Source organism: Mastigoproctus giganteus, chromosome 7 (genome assembly GCF_048544385.1).
Source record: "Mastigoproctus giganteus isolate SK-2022 chromosome 7, ASM4854438v1, whole genome shotgun sequence".
In the NCBI taxonomy this organism is placed as follows: domain Eukaryota; kingdom Metazoa; phylum Arthropoda; class Arachnida; order Uropygi; family Thelyphonidae; genus Mastigoproctus; species Mastigoproctus giganteus.
The window spans coordinates 231,800,606-231,822,383 of NC_143581.1; the positions used below are offsets into that span (position 1 = coordinate 231,800,606).

The 21,778-nt window shown below is 36.4% G+C and overlaps 1 protein-coding gene across 3 annotated transcripts in view; it reads right to left on the bottom strand.

Moving 5' to 3' along the window:
- The window catches only part of LOC150083767 (leucine-rich melanocyte differentiation-associated protein), a 92,885-nt gene that overhangs the window by 24,398 nt on the left and 46,709 nt on the right, over positions 1-21,778 (bottom strand). For 2 of the 3 annotated variants that reach the window (XM_090377475.1, XM_090377473.1), the window contains exons 2-4: positions 5,007-5,107; positions 3,608-3,734; positions 1,140-1,279 (exon numbers count right to left, since the gene is read on the bottom strand). In XM_090377475.1, coding sequence (XP_090233601.1) covers positions 1,140-1,279; positions 3,608-3,734; positions 5,007-5,107 — 368 coding nt within the window. Of the gene's footprint in view, positions 1-1,139; positions 1,280-3,607; positions 3,735-5,006; positions 5,108-17,769; positions 17,896-21,778 lie in introns of those variants that run through there. The other variant, XM_090377474.1, reaches the window with a different exon arrangement.

Sequence of the window (21,778 nt, forward strand, 5' to 3'; positions counted from 1 at the left end):
TGCAGTACGGATCAGGCTCCAGGCCACAATCACTGAGTCATCCGCATAGGCTATCTTACTGATACCATTGTGTTCCTGCGTTAACCATCGATCCAGAACAGTGTTCCACAGCTATGTACAGAAAGAAGCTAAGTCCATCATGTGAAATGATATTAAAATTACACAACTTCTGTTAGTGCTACTAATTTTTATGAATATCAAAGTGGCTTTGTCCATAATGCTCCATCTTGTATTACGTTACATCCCAGACATTTCCAACTGGATTCAGATCTGTGGAGTTAGGTAACCAGGGAAGATGGTGGAAATCTTGGGAATGTTACTAGCACTATTCATATACAATATTTGAACAGTGGATAGCTGCACTGTAGTCTTGAAAGAATTCATTGCAATCTGGATAAAAATTAAACATTCGATTCTGTAAAAATGTATACTCACAGGCAACTTTGCATGGTGTGTGTGCGGGCTAAAAAACCAGGAATAATTAAGGGGAACAAACTGCTATAGCCTACAATATATCATATTATTACTACTCCTTCCACCTGATATTGTCTAACTACAGCCTTGATTGAGGAGACTATTACGAAATTGCTCCAGTTATTGACAAGATTCGAACCCAGACCTCTCCAAATGAGTGACAACTGGTAAAACCACTATACTGTCACAGCGATATAGTTTAAAAAAGGCTGCATATCATTTGCAATAATCAGTTGTTTTTACATGTTGTTGTATAAATCAATCATGTTGCTTATACATGAAGTGTATAAACAACAATATCAATCTCTTATTTCTTCCATTTCCATTATGGCTATTTCTGTATTCTGTTGATGATCGCCAAGATTAATATAAAGTGAAGGATACTGAAAACTGAAGATGACTGCTTTTTAGCCTTAAAACTACAATATATCATATTATGCAGAAAAAAAGTAGGTGGTCCAGCATTCTTTTGTTTAACACAGATATATATACAGAAAAATGCTTCTTGCAGACTAACTGCCAGGTAAAATTACATATGTTGTGTTTGTCGGCAAAATTTGATTCTGTAAAGTGATTTGTCATTATTATAATCATGAAACTAAGCTAACGAAAAATAACTAAGTTCATGTAAAAGTACAAATCAGTATAAAACTCCTTGCACCTACCTATAACGCTGGTAATCTTCTTCATCTTTATCACAGCATGTAATCTGATCTGGGCAGGCTGCATTTCCTAGTAGGCTGAAGTAAGTGAGATTGGGAAAACATCTAGTAATCTGTTCCATCAAGTGATAGAGATCCTTAAACTGTACAAGCAATTATTAGTACAATTAATTCATTTCATTAAATACAGTATAAATAAAATAAATTTTTTGTTTATACTCTGGGATAACCAGAGGAGTTCACAAGATATTCAAGAAATAGTGCCATTTGACTGCCTATATAAAAGATCACAGCCCATACAATAAAAATACAATACTTTAGCATGCATTTAAACAAACTGAATGCATTTTACAACCTTAAGAACTTTCCTTAGTATTATTTTTAAATATATAGTCTTCAGCTATGCTATTATATTGTGCCAGTTATAAATGGTACTTTAAGAGATCTACAATTTTCGAATTGTCAAAATATATAGTCTTAATATTTATAACTCATATCAGGGAGGCAATGATGCAAAGTTTTTTTTTTGTTTTTTTTTTCGTTTAATTATGGTTTACTACCATGAAAATATTCATGCAGGCAAAAATTTTGGTACAGGTGATTCCATTTATTTATGGCAAACTGTCAGTCAAAATATGCACTAACAGTTTGGAAAGAATAAATAAATAGAGGGCTTCTCTGGTGTTAATACAATATACAGGGCCATTCTGGGAAGTGGAGAGCAGAAGCTTATTAAACTAACAGGGAGCTAAATGATTTTGTAATAACTGAGAGTAAAGTGGAGGAGAAATTGTCACCTGCGGTGGATGGATCTATCCAGTTATATTAAAGGAGGTGGTAAAGGAAGTAAGCAAACCCTTAGCCATAATTATGAGAGTATCATTGGACTCGGGAGGGGGGGTCTCCACGGACAGAAGATGTGCAAATCTATCTCCCATTCACAAAGGGGGGATCAAAGAGTGTCATGAGGAATTATAGACCTGTTAGTTTAACTTCTCATCCAGTGAAATTAATGGAGTCACTGGTTAAAGAAGCATTGAAAGATCATCTAGACAAGACACAGCATGGGTTTGTTAAGAGTCTCGTATGACCAATTTGATTGGATACTATGATGTGGTCACAAAGGAACTGAATGCAAAAAATAATTTTGATATCATATACTTGGATTTTGGGAAAGCTTTTGATACTGTTGCACTTGGAAGACTACAGTACAAACTGGAGCAGTATGGCATTAAGGGAAAGTTGCTACAATGAATAAAAGGATGGTTGAGCAGGAGAAGAAAGAGTGGTAATCAATGGACACTGCTCTTCGTGGACTAATTTTATTACTGGAGGTCCCCCCCCAGGGTTCGGTGTTGGGTCCACTGTTTTCTGTATTTATCAATGATATTGATGAAGGTATATCAGGCTTATTGTCGAAGATTGCAGATGATACAAAGGTTGACAGGATTGTTAATGGAGTCACAGTATGCTGCTGCAACAGGATCTAGAAAAGTTGGACAGATGGGCTGAAAGTGGCAACTGATGTTTAACATTAACAAATGCAAAGTACTGCATATGGGTAGCAGTAACCCCAGAGAAATGTGTACCAACTGTGTGGTGTTACATTCAGGGTAGTGGAGAATGAAAGAGACCTGGGAGTAATTGTGCAGTAAGATTAGGCAACGCTGTCCCAGTAGAGAAGACTGTTGTTACCTATTCTCGGAAATGCCGTGAATATCAGGCTCCCCCTTGGCTTTTCATCGGTAGGTGGGCAGGTACCCTGTTGCAACAGTGACAACCCAGTTATGAAGTATAACTCCATAATATGAGAGATGCTTGATGGTATATGCACGGTTTAATCAAAAAAATATTTCTTAACTGAATGTCTAAGAGTATGAAAGAGGTTGTTTATGATGGGTATGGCACTTCCATCATTTCTACTACCCAGTTAGTATGAATGCATCGTTTATTCATATTTCATATTGTGAACACCTTCACAACGAATAAGTTTTTTTTTTTTTTTTTTTCAGGAGCATTAGCAACTAAGGCCATATTGCTCCGTGATCTGCGGTGGTTATTCCCTGACCTTTCCGCATACTCCGTATTTGGTGGTGACGGGCTCGAACCCCAGTCTAATCAAGAAGCGTGTGCTACGCACTGCCGCTCCTTCCCACCTGGCTACGGAGGCGGCTCTACAACGAATAAGTAATACTTCTCTGGTAGTGAAGTGTTACTTATTTGAAGTAACTATTACCTGGGTAGTAGAAATGATGGAAGTGCCATACCCATCATAAACAACCTCTTCCATACTCTTAGACATTCAGTCAAGAAATATTTTTCCCCATCACTAATGTTAACTATTCATGAGCATTATTTATGTCCTTAATTAACTATTAGCTATTTATGTCCTTAAAGCAGAAATTAACTGCTATCATATTAATAAATTTCCTGCTACATAATTTTTTAAAGGTTATTTTTAAGCCACTTACCTTATTTTTATTCATAGACAGGATTCGTAGCCGTGGGTTATGTTTAAAGTGAACAGCATCATCCAAATCATTATTATCCAAAATTAGTTCTTCCAGCACAGTAAACATATCAAGTCCATCCAATGTGCTACAAAAGATATTATAAAAAATTTATCCATCTATATAGGAAACTACACATCAGTGCTAGTGCTGTCTTAGAAGTTAATTACAATACTATTTTTTTTCCAACTTTCCTTAAGGCCAACTTACTAAACTAACTAAATAACGAAACTAAACTTAACTTAATAATTATTCAAAATAAAAGTATTAGTATTAGCTGCATGGTGCAAGAAAGCCTTTGGCTTATGCTGCACCAGCCAAAAAAAAAAAAAAAAAAAAAAAAACACAATGATAAAAAAAATAATAATAATAAAATAAATAAATAATAATTAATAAAAGAAAAGAAAATTAAACCTATCATCCTATGCACTTCCCTCACCTGATGGTACTATCCAGATGACCTTTGAATTTCCCCAAACTGTCAGCCTCTACCACCCATGTAGGCAACTTATTCTAGTAATTTATAACTCGCTGGCTAAAATAAAACTTCCTGCAGTCCAATCTAAACATTTCCCCCCCGTAACTTGAATTTATATCCCCTAGTTCTAGAATGAGGACGAAATCTTGAAAATTTCGTCCTCATTCATTTTACTGATGCCTCTCAGAGCCTTAAACACCTCAATCAAATCTCCTCTAAGGCATCTAGTTTCCAAACTCTGCAACCCACAAGTATAATATTATAGTATAAGTCTATGATATTCTTAAATTTTTAGAACTAAAATAATGAAAGAATAATTAAAAAACCTTAATTAATAAAAATAATTAATTAACCTTACAAAACTATTGCATATTACCTGAAAGAATCAACTCAGTTGATTGATTAAATAAATTAAATCTCTGGAATTTGTAAATAACATTATTTTAACTTGAATAAATAAATTAAAATTATTGATTAATAAATTCAAGTTATCATAACTTTATTAATCTAATCTAATCTCTCAACATGGTTAGCTGTCAGATATTTTAGATCCAACAAACCAAGTAATTTAACTGTCTGAGTACCATAAAATAAACTAATTTTGTCAATGTGCTTTTTTTATTTTAAAATGAAAGTAATGCCAAAGCAAAACTAATTTTGCTTCACTATTACTAAAATAAAAATTAAATGAACCACTCACATCACATTGCGTGCTAATTTATTTTCTTTGGTTACTGATAGATGCTCACTTAATGTAATATATTCAATGTCTGAAACAGAAACAGTATTTACACGGAAACACAAAAATGTATCATTTATGCAAAATTATGATAAAAAGGACTATATTCAGATTATAAAACAAGATATTGATTAAAACATTACCTGATAGCATTGTAACTAAGATCTAGCCTTTTTGTACTGTGCCCATAAACTTGGCCCAGTATTTCAGGTATTTTATAGCAGTCTTTTCCTATATAAGATAACTGAAAGAAAGTAATGTTAATGATTTAATTGTCACTAAACAATAATACATTTTTAAGATTTATAGAAAGTTCTTTTTTTAAGATAACATAAATAAAACAATGCAAGAATGCCAGAATAATATAATAGTAAGTCTTAAATGCATTTCCTGTTGCATTGTTTTCACCTATTTAATCCATCTACTTTCTTCAAATTTGCGAGTCTTCCACTTTCATAAGATTGTGTCAATTTGTACAAACAGCTAATTAATCTCTGGCTTGAGGAGGAAAATCTGAAAAACTGTAGTATATTAGTCACTAAACAGTGAGCCTGCTACCACTGAATCAAAGATATTTGGTTCAGTGGTAGCAGACTAGCTGTAATGGGCAACTCTTGTGAGAAGCTCTGATCAATAACCAAGGACTTCAAAAGTTTTTAATCCACAAAGCAGATATTTGAAAGTCTACTATATTACTATTCAAAAAATAAACAATTGTTTTCTATGTCATAAGCACATCCCTTATATGGCCTTAATCTCATCTCACCTCCCCCACTATCTGACAAAATTGTGTATCACAGAACAGACAAAAAAAAAAAAAATGATAGTCCGTCTGTATTGCTAATGACACTTCACATCAGATTATATTATTAACTGTGCATCTTTTTCATCAAGAAGCAGAATAACTCAGAGCTGATCACATAGGCTTCAAGATCCCCCCCCCCAAGCAATTACATCAACTTCATGCTCTTTGTCTACTTTGGCTGTGTGGACTTCGTCTACTTGGTCCACACAGCCAACGTTCCCAATAACTTTCAACAGAAGTGTTTTCTTTGATTTCTCCATTGAAAATTGCCAGAAATCACTGTTAATTATCACACAAAAATGAAAAATGCAAAACCAAGTTAAACCAATTCTCGATAATACATGTGCACACTGAAAAACATGAATTTAAAATTAGCAGCATCTCTCACATCCAATTATCAAAACATGCAACCTTTGTTTTATGGAAGAATCTGGCTGGCATCCAATTGTCAAAGCACATGAACCTCGTGATTAATATTTCTCTCACTCAGTAAAGTTAATAAAGGAAATAATACGCAACTATTTGGATATGAGATGATGAAAAAAAATGAATTAAGAAGATAGAGGGTGTTTTATTTTCAAAAAAAATAATGTTTAATTTCAAAGAAACCGTGGTCCATTGAAATGAAACATTTTTTAAACATTGAAATGAAATTAAATATACATGGAGAATGTGCAGAGAATTATAATAATACACTCCTGTCAAAGTGTATTATTATAATCTTGATCTCTTTTGATCACAAAGCTTGGGAAGTGGTCTGATGGCATGGGACTGTTGATGTAGTACCAACAACCACTCATCCATACATAAGACATGGGAGTCAGAGATGCACAAAAGGATGGCAAGGAATGGAAAAGTCAGGGTCTTCACAGATATGCAGTATTAGAATTTTGTTTGGACAAGTAGGAATTCTGTACTTGAAGTAGATACCTTATGGATTAAGAAAGACAATGGGGCTTTGTACCTAAATATGGCTCCCCTAAAAGTGCATTCTTTTGAGGATAGACTCAACCTGATCCTATTTTTTTGATATGCATTCAGTTAACACATATGAGGTTATAGGAGTTTGCTAGTTTTACCTTATTGCAATAGCTTCTATATGGGGAACACAACTTATGCCAATTCTCACTTACATGGAGTCATCAGAAATCTAACCCTTATATATAGATCAGTGTTTCTCAATCAACCTTTTTTAAATTACCGCCCCTAAAAGGCTTTTTAGCCAATTTTTTTCCTAATTGTCACCATGAAATTTTAAACAAAAAAATACTTTATATTCAATGGGATCTCTGACCCAGATGCTTCTTAGCTAAAAGTTCAATGTTCGGTATGCTGTTAGTAAGTTTCATTGTGTCTCCTCTTGAACATATATCAATTCTGCTTCTTTCCATTGTTAATATTTTATTTACTGAACTAAAACCACTTTCACCCATATAAGACAATGGAAAACACAGAAGTACTTTTGCCATTTCAGACCACATAGTTAGATAAAGAAGTTTAGTTGTTTTTGATACCCACAACTCAGCCAATCCAAATTTTTTGAATTTATATTTGCATTCTTCGTTACATTTTAATTCAATGAGTTCTTGAATTTCTTCACTAGCAGACCTGGCATTGCATCCAATTGGATCTAACATCTTTGGCTTCACTTCAAAAGAAAATAAATCTGAAAATCTATTTTTCATTTCACCTTTTAAAGAACACAAATGATCTGAATAATTCTTAAGATCATTCTCGGTGAGATATTCGTTGATTTCAGATAACTCTTGCATACCATGAAATTGTTTTCTAATTAAACTGTTTTCAAATTTTTCCAGTTTTTCAGTGAAGACTTTTAATACATGTTTACAGTCTATCACTGTAATTAATTTCCCTTGAAGTTTCCCTTCATTAAGTTTTCAAAAAATCCAAGCCACACAGTATACATTGTTTTTGTGTTTGCTGATCTCCTTTTCTAAATCTGTTTCCTTTGCTTTCTAAAAAACTAATTATCATGTCAAAAAGGTTTACAAATCTTGTTAGGCAGTTTCCTTTATAAAGCCATATGAGTATTGTATGTAAAAGAAGCCTCACATACTGTTCTTCATTATCAACACAAAATTTTCTGAAAATGCAATCATATTTGCTATGTGACTTTATTTTATTGATGGTTTTAATAACTATACTGAGAAATTGATAAAGAACTGGACTAATATTTTTTGCAACCAGAGGATGTTGGTGCACAATGCAGTGTATTGTAAGAACTTCGGGATATACTTCCCAGTGGGTTATAAAAGCTTTGTGTCTTCCAACCATTTTTACCAACTTTATCAGGATGTTTCCTTTTTAAGTGATCTAAAAGTCTTGATGGTTTCATAGCCTCATTATAAAAAAGAACTATTACACATAAGACACATAGGCTGCCTAGAGTTGAATGGGCTTTCAATAAAACCATAAGCTAGATATTCATCCAGATACTGTTAACACTTTTTTTTTTCTTTTCAGCACTAGACATGACTGATGATGAGTTGAATGAATAACTACAAAGAATTAAATAATAAAAAATATAAACTATTTTTATTTAACTCTCATAGCCCATGCCACTCACAAAAGCACTGTGGATCAAAAATAAACAACTTACACAAGGAAACAATAAATCTTCACTTAGAAAGTGGAAACAATAGACAAACACTTCCTCATCCCATCCATTCCTTATATATTGACTAATGAAACAAAACAATAAATAAAAAAAACCACACTGCCACCAAGGTCGTAGCTGTCAGAAAGGCACAGTAGTCAAAGATTGCAGAGACATTACCTCTGAAAGCACTTAGGCATTTAATGCCTATGAAAAGCAAAAGTGGTTGAATTAAATCACTCCCACTGTCTTCTTTTTATCAAAATTTCTCACTCATTCCTAATATGATATACCTATATGTTAAAAATAAGTTGTCTCAGAAGAAAATAAAACCCAATGAGAGAAATGAAATATTAAGGAATAAGATGTCATTGGGTACGGCTGAACTTTGGAGAGCCACGAGCCACTGCAATACCTATGATTTTTTCACCCCCCCCCAAAAAAAAAACCAATTTTTACCTCCGTTGAGAATGACGGATATAGACAGATAAAGTATATTACTTTGAAATTCCCATATTTGCACCCCTGATTTGGATTTGCACAGAACAAATCCCCATTTGTCACACCCTAATTACAGCTGCAGTCTAGCACGTGAAACTACTAATCATATGAAAATGCAATGACATCATAACACTAATTTACTACAACATGGTAATTTCTCCATAGGTATAACAGTGGAAATAGTTCATTGGTTGCACATAGTGTCGATCAAATGATCAATAATATATATCTATATTCTTTCAACTCATGTATTAATGATCTTGGTAAAACACCTCCCGCCATTCAATTCCTCCTGTGGTCTTCTGTCAAAAGAATGTCAGAAGGATTTTGATGAAACTTGATGCTCAGAAAGCCCAAGGTCCTGATGATATTTCTCCACTTGTTCTCAAAACCAGTGCTCCTGAACTTACTCCTGTTCTTTGCCACCTTTTTTCACTTTCTTATTCCAAAGGTGTTTTTCCTTCTGCTTGGAAATTTGCTCATATCCAGCCAGTTCCTAAAAAGGGCGACAAATCCCTCCCATCCAATTATTGTCCCATTGAAATTACTTCTACTCTTTCTAAAGTAATGGAGAAATCAATTAACCGCCAACTCTTAAACTACCTAGAAACCTTCCGTCTGATCAACGGTCGCTAGTATGGATTCCATTAGTGTCGATCCACTGGTGATATTCTGGCTTATGTTATCCATTTATGAAAAAATTCAATGGAAAAGTTTGGTGAAACACAAGCAATTGCTCTCGACATCTCAAAGGCTTTCGATCACGTTTGGCATAAAGGTCTTCTACATAAGCTTCCATCTTATGGTTTGCCAACTGTTCTTTGTAATTGGTATCCAGTTTTCTCTCTGTTCGCTCATTGAGGGTGATGGTAGATGGCTCTCTGTCTTCTAACTTCTCCACTAATGCTAGTGTCCCCCAAGACACAGTTCTTTCCCCCACTCTTTACCACTTGTATATTAATGACCTTCTTCCATTGACTGCAAATCCCATCCATACTTTTGCCGATGATAGCACCTTGCATTCCACTTTCCAGTTTGAGAAACCATGCCCTGATCAATCAGCTTCAACTTCTCGTATATATCCGCTACCAATTCCTTAAATGCCGATCTGCAGGTAATTCTCCAGTGGGGCAAAGACAACTTAGTTGATTTCAATCCTTCTAAAATTCAGTCTTGTCTTATATCTCGTAAAAAGGAATCTTCTGCTCCTATGCTTATCTTTGGTGACACTCCGATTTCTAGGCAAAATGATATATCTCTTTTGGGGATTACCTTGACTTCTAATCTCTCCTGGCACAAGCACATTACAAATATTGCTTCCTCTGCATCTAAAAAACTTGGTTTTCTCTTTTGCTCTCGGCGTTACTTTTCTTCCAAACAGCTGTTAACCCTGTACAAATCGTAAATCCACCCTACCATGGAATATTATTCGCACATCTGGGGTGGTGCCCCCAAAACCTCTCTCAGGCTTCTATATTCCATTCAGAAGAGGGAAGTCAGGTTAATTAATGACTCCTCTCTAACAGAGTCTTTCCACTCTCTGTCTCAGACGTACTGTTTCTGCTGCATGCCTTTTCTACAGATACTTCCATGGGCACTGTTCTTCTGAATTAGTTTTTATAATTCCTGTTCTCTCTCTCTCTCTCTCTTTCAAAACAGTCCGAACACGTGCCGCCACCAGCCAAAATCCATTTACTGGCCAATTTCAAACTAACAGAACCAACTTTTCATCTTCCTCGTTTATTTATTCAACTGCCATTTTCTGGAACAACTTTTCTTCATACTAGTAAAGGATAGCGAATGCTCAGAAAGCAGTATTCACCTTGAATTAATCTACGATGGCTTACTTAGGCAACGTGGTTAATATTTAGGTTGAATTGTTAAGTTGAATAAAATTAAAAGGGGGGAAATAGGTAAGTGTTGACTGAGTTAAAATAGGCACAAGGAAACAGAAGCATACACATCCAATCCTTGGTTGTCATTGAAGAAAAGAAGCAAAAGAATAATTGAAAATTAAATAGGTGAATACGGTGAAGCCAGCAGTCATTACGGGGACTTTTGTTGGTTAAAACGTCTTCAGTTGGCAATGTGTGGAGAGAGAACGAGAATGGTATTTAAGAGATAAATTATATTCTCGTGATGCCTTTTTTGACATGTGGGAACTTTAATCATGAGATGTTCCAAATTGGGGAAAGATTGAAGGGGAGTTTGGAATTTAGAATTTTAAGGTTTGAGTGGTGCCGATACCATTCAATAGCTAGGGCTTCATATTGAAGTATTCTGTAGCTGGATTTTAGTTTAATGATGGAAATAGTAGTAGTAGTAGTGGCATGTGATGCAAGAAAGCAAGTGTATGCAGCATCAGCAAAAAAAAAAAAAAAAAAAAGAAACACACCATTCCCTCCAAATGCCTGTCCAATTCCTCCTTAAATTTATTTAACCTGTCAACTTCCACAACGACAGATGGAAGTTTGTTCCAGCAATTAACCACCCGCTGGCTAAAGGCAAATTTCCGCACATCTATTCTACATCTGTCTTTTATTAATCTGAATTTGTGCCCCCTTAGATTCGTAATCTGAACAAGTGGAAGGATCCCATCAGAATTCAGCGTGCTCAACCCATTCAAGGCCTTATACACCTCAATCAGATCACTGCGCAGGTGCCTAGTCTCTAGCAACTGCAATTTGCAGAACTTAAGCCTCGCTTGGTAAGAGGATCCCTTCATTCCCCTCACCAATCTTGTTGCCCTTCTCTGTACACGCTCACGTAAATCTATATCCTTCCTAAAATGAGGCCTCCAGACCTGTATGCAGTACTCAAGGCTTGGCCTGACCATTGCCTTATACAGAGGGACAATCACCTCCTTCTCCCTGCTAGCAAAATTCCTATATATCATTGACAAAACCCCATGACCTGCCCTGGCAGCCTGTCTGCATTGCTCAGAAAACTTCATATCTGACTGCACAATTACTACCGGGTCTTTTTCATTTTCTACCACCTTAAGTGAAGTACCACACAGTTGGTACACTTCTCTGGGGTTACTTTTACCCATATGCAGTACTTTGCATTTGTCAAGGTTAAACTTCAGTTGCCACTTCTTAGCCCATCTGCCCAAATTATCTAGATCCTGTTGCAGTAGCACACTGCCATTACTGTCATTAACAACCCTGCCAACCTTTGTATCATCTGCAAACTTCGACATTAAGCCTGATATACCTTCATCAATATCATTGATAAATATACAAAACAGTGGACCTAACACCGAATCCTGTGGGACTCCACTAATAACATTAGTCCACGAAGAGCAGCACCCATTGATTACCACCCTCTGTCTTCTCCCACTTAACCATCCTTTTATCCATTGAAGCAACTTACCCTTAATATCATTCTGCTCCAATTTGTACAATAGTCATCCATGCGCAACAGTGTCAAAACCTTTCCTGAAATCCAAATATATGATATCAAAATTATTTTTTGCATCCAGTTCCTTTGTAACCACATCATAATATCCTATCAAATTTGTCAGACAAGACTTTCCCTTAACAAACCCATGCTGTGTCTGAATTATTGCTGCAGTCTTGTCTAGATGATCCTGCAATGCATCTTTAACCAGTGACTCCATTATTTGACCAGAAACAGAAGTTAAACTAACTGGTCTGTAATTACTCGTGTTACCCTTCGATCCCCCATTTGTGAATTGGGGATACATTTGCACATCTCCAGTACGTGGGAACCTCCCCTGAGTCCAAGGATGCTCTCATAATTATGGCTAAGGGTTTGCTTAGTTGCTTTGCCGCCTCCTTTAATATAACTGGATAGATCCCATCCACCCCAGGTGCTTTTCTTATGTTTAACTTCAACAATTTCTCCTCCACTTTGCTCTCAGTTATTACAAAATCATTAAGTATCCTGCTACAATTTGCTGAAATGGCAGAGTCAATGAGGGTGGTGTGGTTGTGGGTCTGGGCATGAATTGTAAGTTCTGTAACAGACTGGTTAGATATGAGACTATGGAAATGATAGTATGCACGGGTGTTGGATGTTTTTGACGAGCCAAATTTGGTAGTAGTACTTCCAATGTAACATGTATTACAGTTTGGTTGATAATTAATGAGGTATATTATATTATTGAGGTCGTTTGTACGATATATTTGTGTGTGTCTTTATAGGAGCTAAAGAAGGATCCTAATTTGTTGTAGGTGGAAAAAACAAGGGAGAGATCAGTGTCGTTAAATAGGCAGCGGAACTGTCCTATGAGTTCATTGTGATAAGGGAGGACTATGTGGATATTTGTTTTATTGAGTTTAATTTTATTTTTAGCGATGGAGATTGTTTTTTATTTGTTTTTTTTTTAGGAGCATTAGCAACTAAGGCCATATTGCTCCAGGAATATGCGGTGGTCATTCCCTGACCTTTCCGCATCCTCTGTATTTAGTGGTGATGGGATCGAACCCCAGTCTAATCAAGAAGCGTGTGTTACGCACTGCTGCTCCTTCCCACCTGGCTACGGAGGTGCTGCGATGGAGATTGTGTTTAAAATAAGTTGGTGGGGGTAACCTCTGGATATTGGATTTCGTTATAAAAGGTCGGTTGGTGAGGAGCTGTACTTTAGTGCATTGTGAATTTGATTATATAAAACTGCTTTTTTAGTGTTTAGTGGGTGATGAGAGGCAAAATGTAGGTATTTACCGGTGTTTATATTTTTCCTGAAAATGTTCGTATTTAATTTGGTGCCTGTTATATAGATAGTGAGATAGAGGAAATTTATCTGATTGTTTTGTCCAATTTCAACGGTGAATTAAAGTCTGTCGTGTATAGAGTTGAGTTTTACGAAGACGTTATCAATGATGGATCTGTTGCCTATTACAAGAATGTCGTTGGTGTAGCGCATGTATAGTTTTAGTTCAGAGGAAACGGGTGTAGAATTTGAACTAAAACTATACATGCGCTACAAAACCAACGAAAGTCCCCGTAACGACTATTGGCTTCACTGTATTCACCTATTTAGTTTTGAATTATTCTTTTGCTTCTTTACTTCAATGACAACCAAGGATTGGATGTGTACGCTTCTGTTTCCTTGCGTCTATTTTAACTCAGTCAACACTTAACTACTTCCCCCCTTTTAATTTTATTCAACTTAACAATTCAACTAAATATTAAACACGCTGCCTAAGTAAGCCATCACAGATTAATTCAAGGTGAGTACTGCTTTCTAAGCATTCACTATCCTTTACTAGTCTATGAACACGGTACTTGAAGATCTCTAAAACTTCGCCTTTCTTCATACGTATTTCCTGAAAATTACAGTCTTCAGAAGTTCAAGTCTAATGACAACGAATATCTTCTTTCGTCTTCTCAACCTCCAACCCAAGCACAGTACTAAGTACTATAGGTTCTAACACCTCTCGTGTTTGGGGTTTTCATAAAAAAATTATATATATAAAAAAAAAAAAAAAAAATACACTGGTGTTCACAGAAAGCGCATCACCTAGGAATTTCACATTTCTAACCCTTATTCGCAATGGTAAAAAAAAAAAAAAAAAAAAAAACGGCAGCCATTATTAACCCACTGTTGGTGGCAGCCTCCTCAACAATTCATGCTGAGTGAAATGGACCATAATCTGCCACGCTGGTCCAGTGCAGGTTGGCAGATTGACCGCATTTAGCAGTTAGGGGTTTGAACCCTGGCCTACTCAATGAGCATGTGCAACTGAACTCCTGCTCCTGACCACTCAGTACAGAGGCCGTTTTTCACAATGGTATGTTACATTAATGACTAGCATCACAAATAGAAATATAAACAAAAGATATTTATTAATAGTTAAGGCAAAGCTAAGTAATATTTGACAGGTGCTTTCAAAATATTCCAAAATGAGCATTTGCAAGCTTTATACAACAGTTTTTTTAAACTTGACAATTAAGGCTGAAATTTTATTTTATTATTATTAGCCATATGATGCCTTTTATTATTATTAGCCATATGATGCCAAGGAAGCCTGAGGCTTATGCTGCACCAGTCGAAAAAAAAAAAATGTCTGAATTACCCTGAGAGAGAGAGAGAGAGAAGTAGAAGAGAATCACCAAGAAAGAGAAGAATGATGATATCCAGCTCAGGACCCTGGGAGTGCCAAGCCCGTACTCACCAGATGTGAGCCCCTGGGGGTTGATGTTATCAGAAGTCCTCAATTTGCTTCAGTTTATCATTTTAAATGGAAAACAAAATGAAAAGTTCACCAGGTGCAAACTAATATTTTGTTGAACTGCCTCTGGCCCCAATGACAGCAGCACACTGTCGAGGCAATGACAAGATCAATTTCTGAAGACAATCATCTGATAGTTCATGATTCCAAACATGAATTATGGCTTGCTGGAATTCACAAAGGGTTTTAGTTTACTTCTCGTAACTGCAGATTCCACACAATGCCAACAGTTCTCTATAGGATTCAGGTCCAGACTGTTTCCTGTCCAGCTACAAGTCCATTTCTGAAGAGGCATCTTCTGACTGTAATGGACCATTCTTCCAGCCATTTTTTCACCTGTAACAAATGTAAACACATTACTGTGGAACCTCTAAAGCAGAAATGAAGCTAAAGTAACTACAGAAGTGCCTACTTACACTTTTTGCCCAATGACAAGAAGCAGTCACCCTGAAAGATGCAGTTATTTAGCAGACTGAAATGGTCTGTAATGGATGGCAGCAATTTGCCTTCCAAAATAGCCATTCGTATTTACAGAACCTTTTATAAACTGCAGGTGACCTACTCCGTGATACGAAGTGCACCCCCATATCATTTGGCTGGTGGAGAATTTCACTGTACACACCATATGGTCTGGATGGTTAATCTTTACTTCTATGGCAAATCGTTTGTCTCTCATTAGAGCCATCCAGGTTGAATTTCTTCTCATCTGAGAAAATAACTAGACTTCCACTACATGGGGGTCCATTTGACATGCTCCTTACACCAAATTAATCGGGCCTTTTTCATTTTTTGTATGACAAGGGGCTTCTTCTTAGGACAACAGGCTACAAGTCCATTTCTGAAGAGGCATCTTCTGACTGTTACTACACTTGCTATCACTACTGTATGTTCTTCCCATTCTCTTTTCAGCTCAGACAAAAAAGCTTTACAGTTTTTAAGGCACAAGAGCTTCAAAAGCCAGTCCTATTTTGGCATAGAGACTCTGTTGTATCCAGTTCCTTTTTTCCTATCAGCAGAACCAGTATTATTGAGTTTGGAAATAAATCTACTCACTGTCGACTGATTACAAGACACTCTATAAGCAATATGATGGGAAGAACATCCTTCCTCACGTGAAGCAACAATAGCTCTCTTTATTCATGGCATCAACTGCACATAACTCACCCTCCTGACAAGCAAGGAATGACTGCAACTCTTGAAGAGCATGCTTATATAGCTGAAAATAACAGCTGAAGCAATATTACGTCATCACCTACGCCTGTCAATCTTATCTGATGCAATCTGTAAGAAATATTGCCATATACTTATGTTATTCGGATGATAATTACAATTTTAAGGGGCGATGCATTTTCTTTGAACACCAGTGTATATATGTGTTGCATATCCTAAATGCATGTTCCAGAAGCTGCCATTTCTGTGCATTCCAAAAAAAAAAAAAAAAATCATCCATTTCGAGGCTATATAATACTTACATTAGACATCTATAGGCCAGACAAAATGTATGTCAAAATGGTTGAAACCAAAGGCCATTATATTCGCTGCTTAAAATAATAAGATCATAGCAACAGATGGTTTGACTCATTTAATACTACAACTACTATTTTGATTATCAAATAACAATGGTTACATGATGTTAGGTAACTCTGTGAAAAGAATACTTAGCAAAATAATACTTACTTTGCTTATATGTGGTATTATGACATTTGATAATGCAACATAATTTTGCTAGCAGGGATAAAGAGGTGATTATCCGCTTGCATAAGGCTATGGCCAGGCCACACCTTGCATACTGCATGCAGGTCTGGTAGTCTCATTTTAGGAAGGATGTAGAGTTGCATGAATAAGTACAGAGAAAGGCAACAAGATTGGTAAGGGGAATGAAGGGGTGCTCTTACCAAGAAAGTCTTAAGTTCTGCAAACTGCATTGTCTGGAGACTAAGCACCTGCAAGGTGAGATCTGATTGAGATGTATAAGGCCTTGAATGGATTGAGCAGGCTCCATGCTAATGGGATTTTCTCTCTTGCTCAGATTACGAACCTGAGGGGGCATAAATTTAAATTGAGGAAAGATAGATGTAGAATAGATGTGCGGACTGGACAGACTTTTGGAGTAAACAGATGGATGAAATTAGGTTTTTTTTTTTTTTTTTTTTTGCTGATGCCGTATAAGCTTGCTTTCTTGCATCATATGCTTCTATTAATGCTAATTTAACTTAACTAATGTCTGGTTATGATCAATCTGATTTTATAATTACAGTAATAATGCATTACATTTTTTTTTTTTTTTTTTTTTTACAATATTAATCTACCCTTACAAGCCCAAAATTTTGTTTCCAATTGTACTTTATATAATTAATTACAAGGACTCTGTTGCTCTACCAATGAACCTATCACACTTCAATTGACAGCACAAGAAACCAAATAACGAAAGGGAATATTTGACTAAAAGCAACTGCCCGGTTAATAACAGCCAAAATAATACTGAAGCCTCGGGGAAAAAAAAAAAAAAAAAAAAAATTACTAAAGTTTTTCAACATAAACATCTCATTACAAACTATTGCAAAAAAAAAAAAAGAAGTAAAAAACTTCTTTTTGAAAAAAAATTTTTTCGAATCTGCACGCCACTGGTGGCGTGCTGATTCGAAAATGCAAAGTGCACAGGAGCATGCTCAAGCGAACAAGTTTATTAGTATTTTGTAAATATCATTTACTGGTTATTTTAAAAATACGAATGTTTTAACATATTATTTTTCCGGTTTAAAATTAGGAGAAATTTTTCTTACAGTTTTGTCTCTGCCAATTGCATTCCCCATTGTCGCGCCGGTTCGGATGTTGCGACACATGAAAAAAGTTCAATTCTAAAAAGTCCTCCTTACCGTGGCGAGAGAAAGCACGTTATGAATATACTTAGTGTTTAGCAGATTATTGTGCAACATCTGCTAAAATTCAACATCCCTGCATCTTGGATCATGAATTTCAAGACGTTCCGCACTGGCAGTTATTAACGCTCATAATGAAACAAATCTTTCTCAAAATGTAAACTGTTTTCGGTTGTGGTTTAGAAAAGACATATACCACTCTCTTAATTAAAGGACTACATACAGTAGTACATCAGGTTGAAGAATTTAATGACTCCACTCAAAAAAATGAATTGCCAAGAACGTTTTCTTAACCACTACCCTTTACAGACCAACGAACGGGAACTGTATAAGTTCAGTTCGTATGGCGCAACAGACGTCTACATGTCAGCCGAAACGACATTCTATAACACAAATTAACCTTGAACTTTCCTACTACTTCAGCTCATCAGTTTCCTTCTTTTTCAAGCAATTACTTAAAAAATAAACAAAGAGGAAAGAATAACAAGCGGTTTTTCACCAGTGTTGGCTCAAAACACATTCTCTAAAATGCTGTCGTTATAAAAATCAAGTAGGAGGTTTTTTAGAGCGCCTTCGTATATTATGCGTATGTTGTCTTCACCATGTCCGTTCAAATGTAATAACTCCACTCCCAGTGGACATTTTCATGAAAATGTTTGGTTCTTCGGAATAATTTGTAGAGCCATCACAAATTTCATTAATATTGGAAAAACAGAAATCCACAATTATTTTATTTATTATTATTATTTTTTTTTCCCATAAATATTACATCGTATACGAAGCTTACACACTGGATATGTTTGTTTGCTTCCGTGCTGACTGGACGAATAAATAGCAAACATGGCAGATGATGCACAGAAAAGAAATGTTTTTGGTTCGGATGTGGTATGAAGTGGTTGCTCTTTGATGAGCTTTTTTTTTTTTTTTTTATCAATTTACGAAATATGAAAATCATGAATCATTACTATTTACTTATTAATCATATCAGGTAGGTCAATTTTATTAAACTCACGGGGAAAATAAAGTACATTACAAAAACGTTGCCTGCGTACAAAGATCTGAGTACAGTATACGTTGCTATTTATTTCATTCTATCAGAATAACCAAGAAACACGTGGAATTAAATTTTTTTTTATAAAAAATCCTGGAAGAAGGTAAGTACCGTACAATACAGTATTATAAAACGTTGAGTGAATATTGCGTTGTGCGGTACATGCAGTGATGTGAAAAAAAAAATTACTTTTACATATATTATTAGTTAATTAATAAGTAACAAAATCAGTTATTATAACTGTCATTCTGAAGTGTTTTAATTATTATTACAACAATTACACGACAAGTCCCCCGACTAACATTATACCCTGGTTATTAAAATATTAATAACCATAGTGTTAGTCGAACGCGAACTTCCCTTATGAAATAGTCCCAGCGCCCTAAAGTGGTCGATAGGGATATACTTTGCTTTTCGTTTTTTTTTTTTTTTTTTTCGCTTGTTATGGTTATTTCTTATATTTTTAAAGAAAAATTAAAGAGTGATAAAGGTAGGAAATTAAAAAAAAAATTCATGCATGCAACTGTTTACTTACAGGCAAATTAATACTTTTAACTGCTATTGCGAGGGGAGGGCGCAAAAAACAGCCTTAACATGTTTAGATAAAGTCTGCACGACAAAAGGACGTACTGGAGTAAGTATCAGCTGTCCATACTTACAGTCTTTGGAGTATTCCTTATATGAGGCAGAGGTTCCCAACCACCGGTACGCCGGCTGCAACTTCCCTCAAGGGAGAGTAAACTTTTTAAATGTTATATATATTACTAAAGCCAAAACTTTATTTTTCACAGTTCGTATCTATGCGAGTATTTCAGTCTTTCTTCTTCGAAAATATACCTCTTTTCTTTCTTGTACTTCTTAATTCACAGAACTTTATCTCTTTACAACCCCAGGGGCTCAACATCTGGTGAGTATGGGCTTGGCACACCCAGGGTCTTGAGCTGGATATCATCATTCTTCTCTTTCTCACTCTCAGGGTAACTCGGGATTTTTTTTTTTTTTTTTTTTGGCTGGTGCAGCATAAGCCTCAGGCTTCCTTGCACCATATGGCTAATAATAATACTTTCTCCTCTTTTTTAGGGTCCGTAGTCTAACGAAGGACCCTTATAATATCACTCGGTTGTCTGTCTGTCCGTCCGTCTGTCAGAGCATTGTATCTCTGGAACCACGCAACCTATTCACTTGAAATTTTGAATGGGTTTGTACATCATGTGGGCCACCATAACGCCATATTGATCACTGTTGACAAAAAATTGTCTGAGAAATAGGGGAGGATAAAATATGGGGGACAAAAATTTTTTTTCGGCAACCTACAGCTTATTATATACCGTTGGAAAGAGCTCAAACAAGTAAGTTTAAAATATAATTTTAAAATATTTTTAAAATTAAAAATGGCGGCGCCAGACAGGAAAATGTGAGTAATTTTCATGTCCTCCCCCTCTCTATTTCCGTCGCTAATGGAGCTAAAAATTTAAAAATCACATTAGAAAGCAAAGAACTTTCTCACGATATCACCTGCGAAAACCTCATCCATTTTCCTTAAAGGCTCTCTCGACCTGCGTATACCACCCCAAATTAAAATTGATGAAGCACGATAACATTGGGGCCACAGCTCAGATATTTAGGTATTCTCCTAGACAGCAAACTATCCTTTCAGCCACACCTTAAATACACCAGAACGAAGATCAGGAACTACTCGGCCTGGTAGCCAGGGGCCTCAACAAGAGAACGCTGGCACTCTATAAGACCACGCTAGTAGTAAATAGAAGAACGCTGGATTCTACCTAGCGATCCATCCTCTGCGCATAACCAGCCTTATAAGTAATAGCAGGAATGCTCCCAATAGATCTAGAAATCGTTAGAACTGGAATGCTCTATTACCTTTCCAAGGGAGTCCCAGTTACCTTCCTGAATTTTACAACTGATCCCACTAATAATAGGAAGGCAGAAAAAGTACGCCTACAGAACCACCTGCTGCAGGAGTGGCAAAACAGATGGACCGGTACCACCAAAGGAGAGATCACCCGCAAATTTTTTCCACAGACAAATAGAGTATACCCGAAATCACCATCGTGGTTTTTCCCAGGACTTCATACAACGTACTTAATAACAGGGCCCCTTCAATGCAAAGCTCGCTGGCTTCAGACTCACAGAAAACCCACATTGCTCTTGTGGAGAGATAGACTGGAACCATCTTACGTTTTACTGTCCCATCTACGAATACCTAAGATGTATTCTGATTACAAAAGTGAGATATCTTCCAAGAGGACAAGAATTTCTCCTCCTTGAAAGGGAAGATTATAAAGCATTGTCACGATTCGCCCAGGACCTCTTCGCGAGAAGAAAGGTGCAAATTGCCATACACTGAGGAAAAGAGGAAATGCCACCCAACTATGATAACCAAAGACAAAACATATCACCAACCAGGACTTCTGCTTTAAACGGAAGAAGATTAAAACCGAAAACTTCATGACAGACTGCAAGCGCAACCTCAACAACCTGACCTGCAAGTATGGGATTTGTCCCAGGAATGACCCACAACCATAGAAGTTGACGTCTCTTTAGAAGAACTAGAACTTAAATAGATGACCTACCATGGACTTGACCTCATTGCAACTCTGCAACGCCACAGGAGATCCTATACCTATGCTCTCTTGCACGGTACTTTCTTTCCACTTCCCCGGGGAGGGGAGGGGAGGAGATGGTTTCACTGTCTCTTCCCCCTCCTTTTCCTCCTGGTGGGACATGGGCCTGCCCCACTAACCACAGGGGTCACCTCTATCGACCCCTTACTTCCTGTTTCCTTCCCCCCAGCCTTCAGTCTCTCCCCTACTCTGTTCACTTTCAGTGTAACCCCACAGT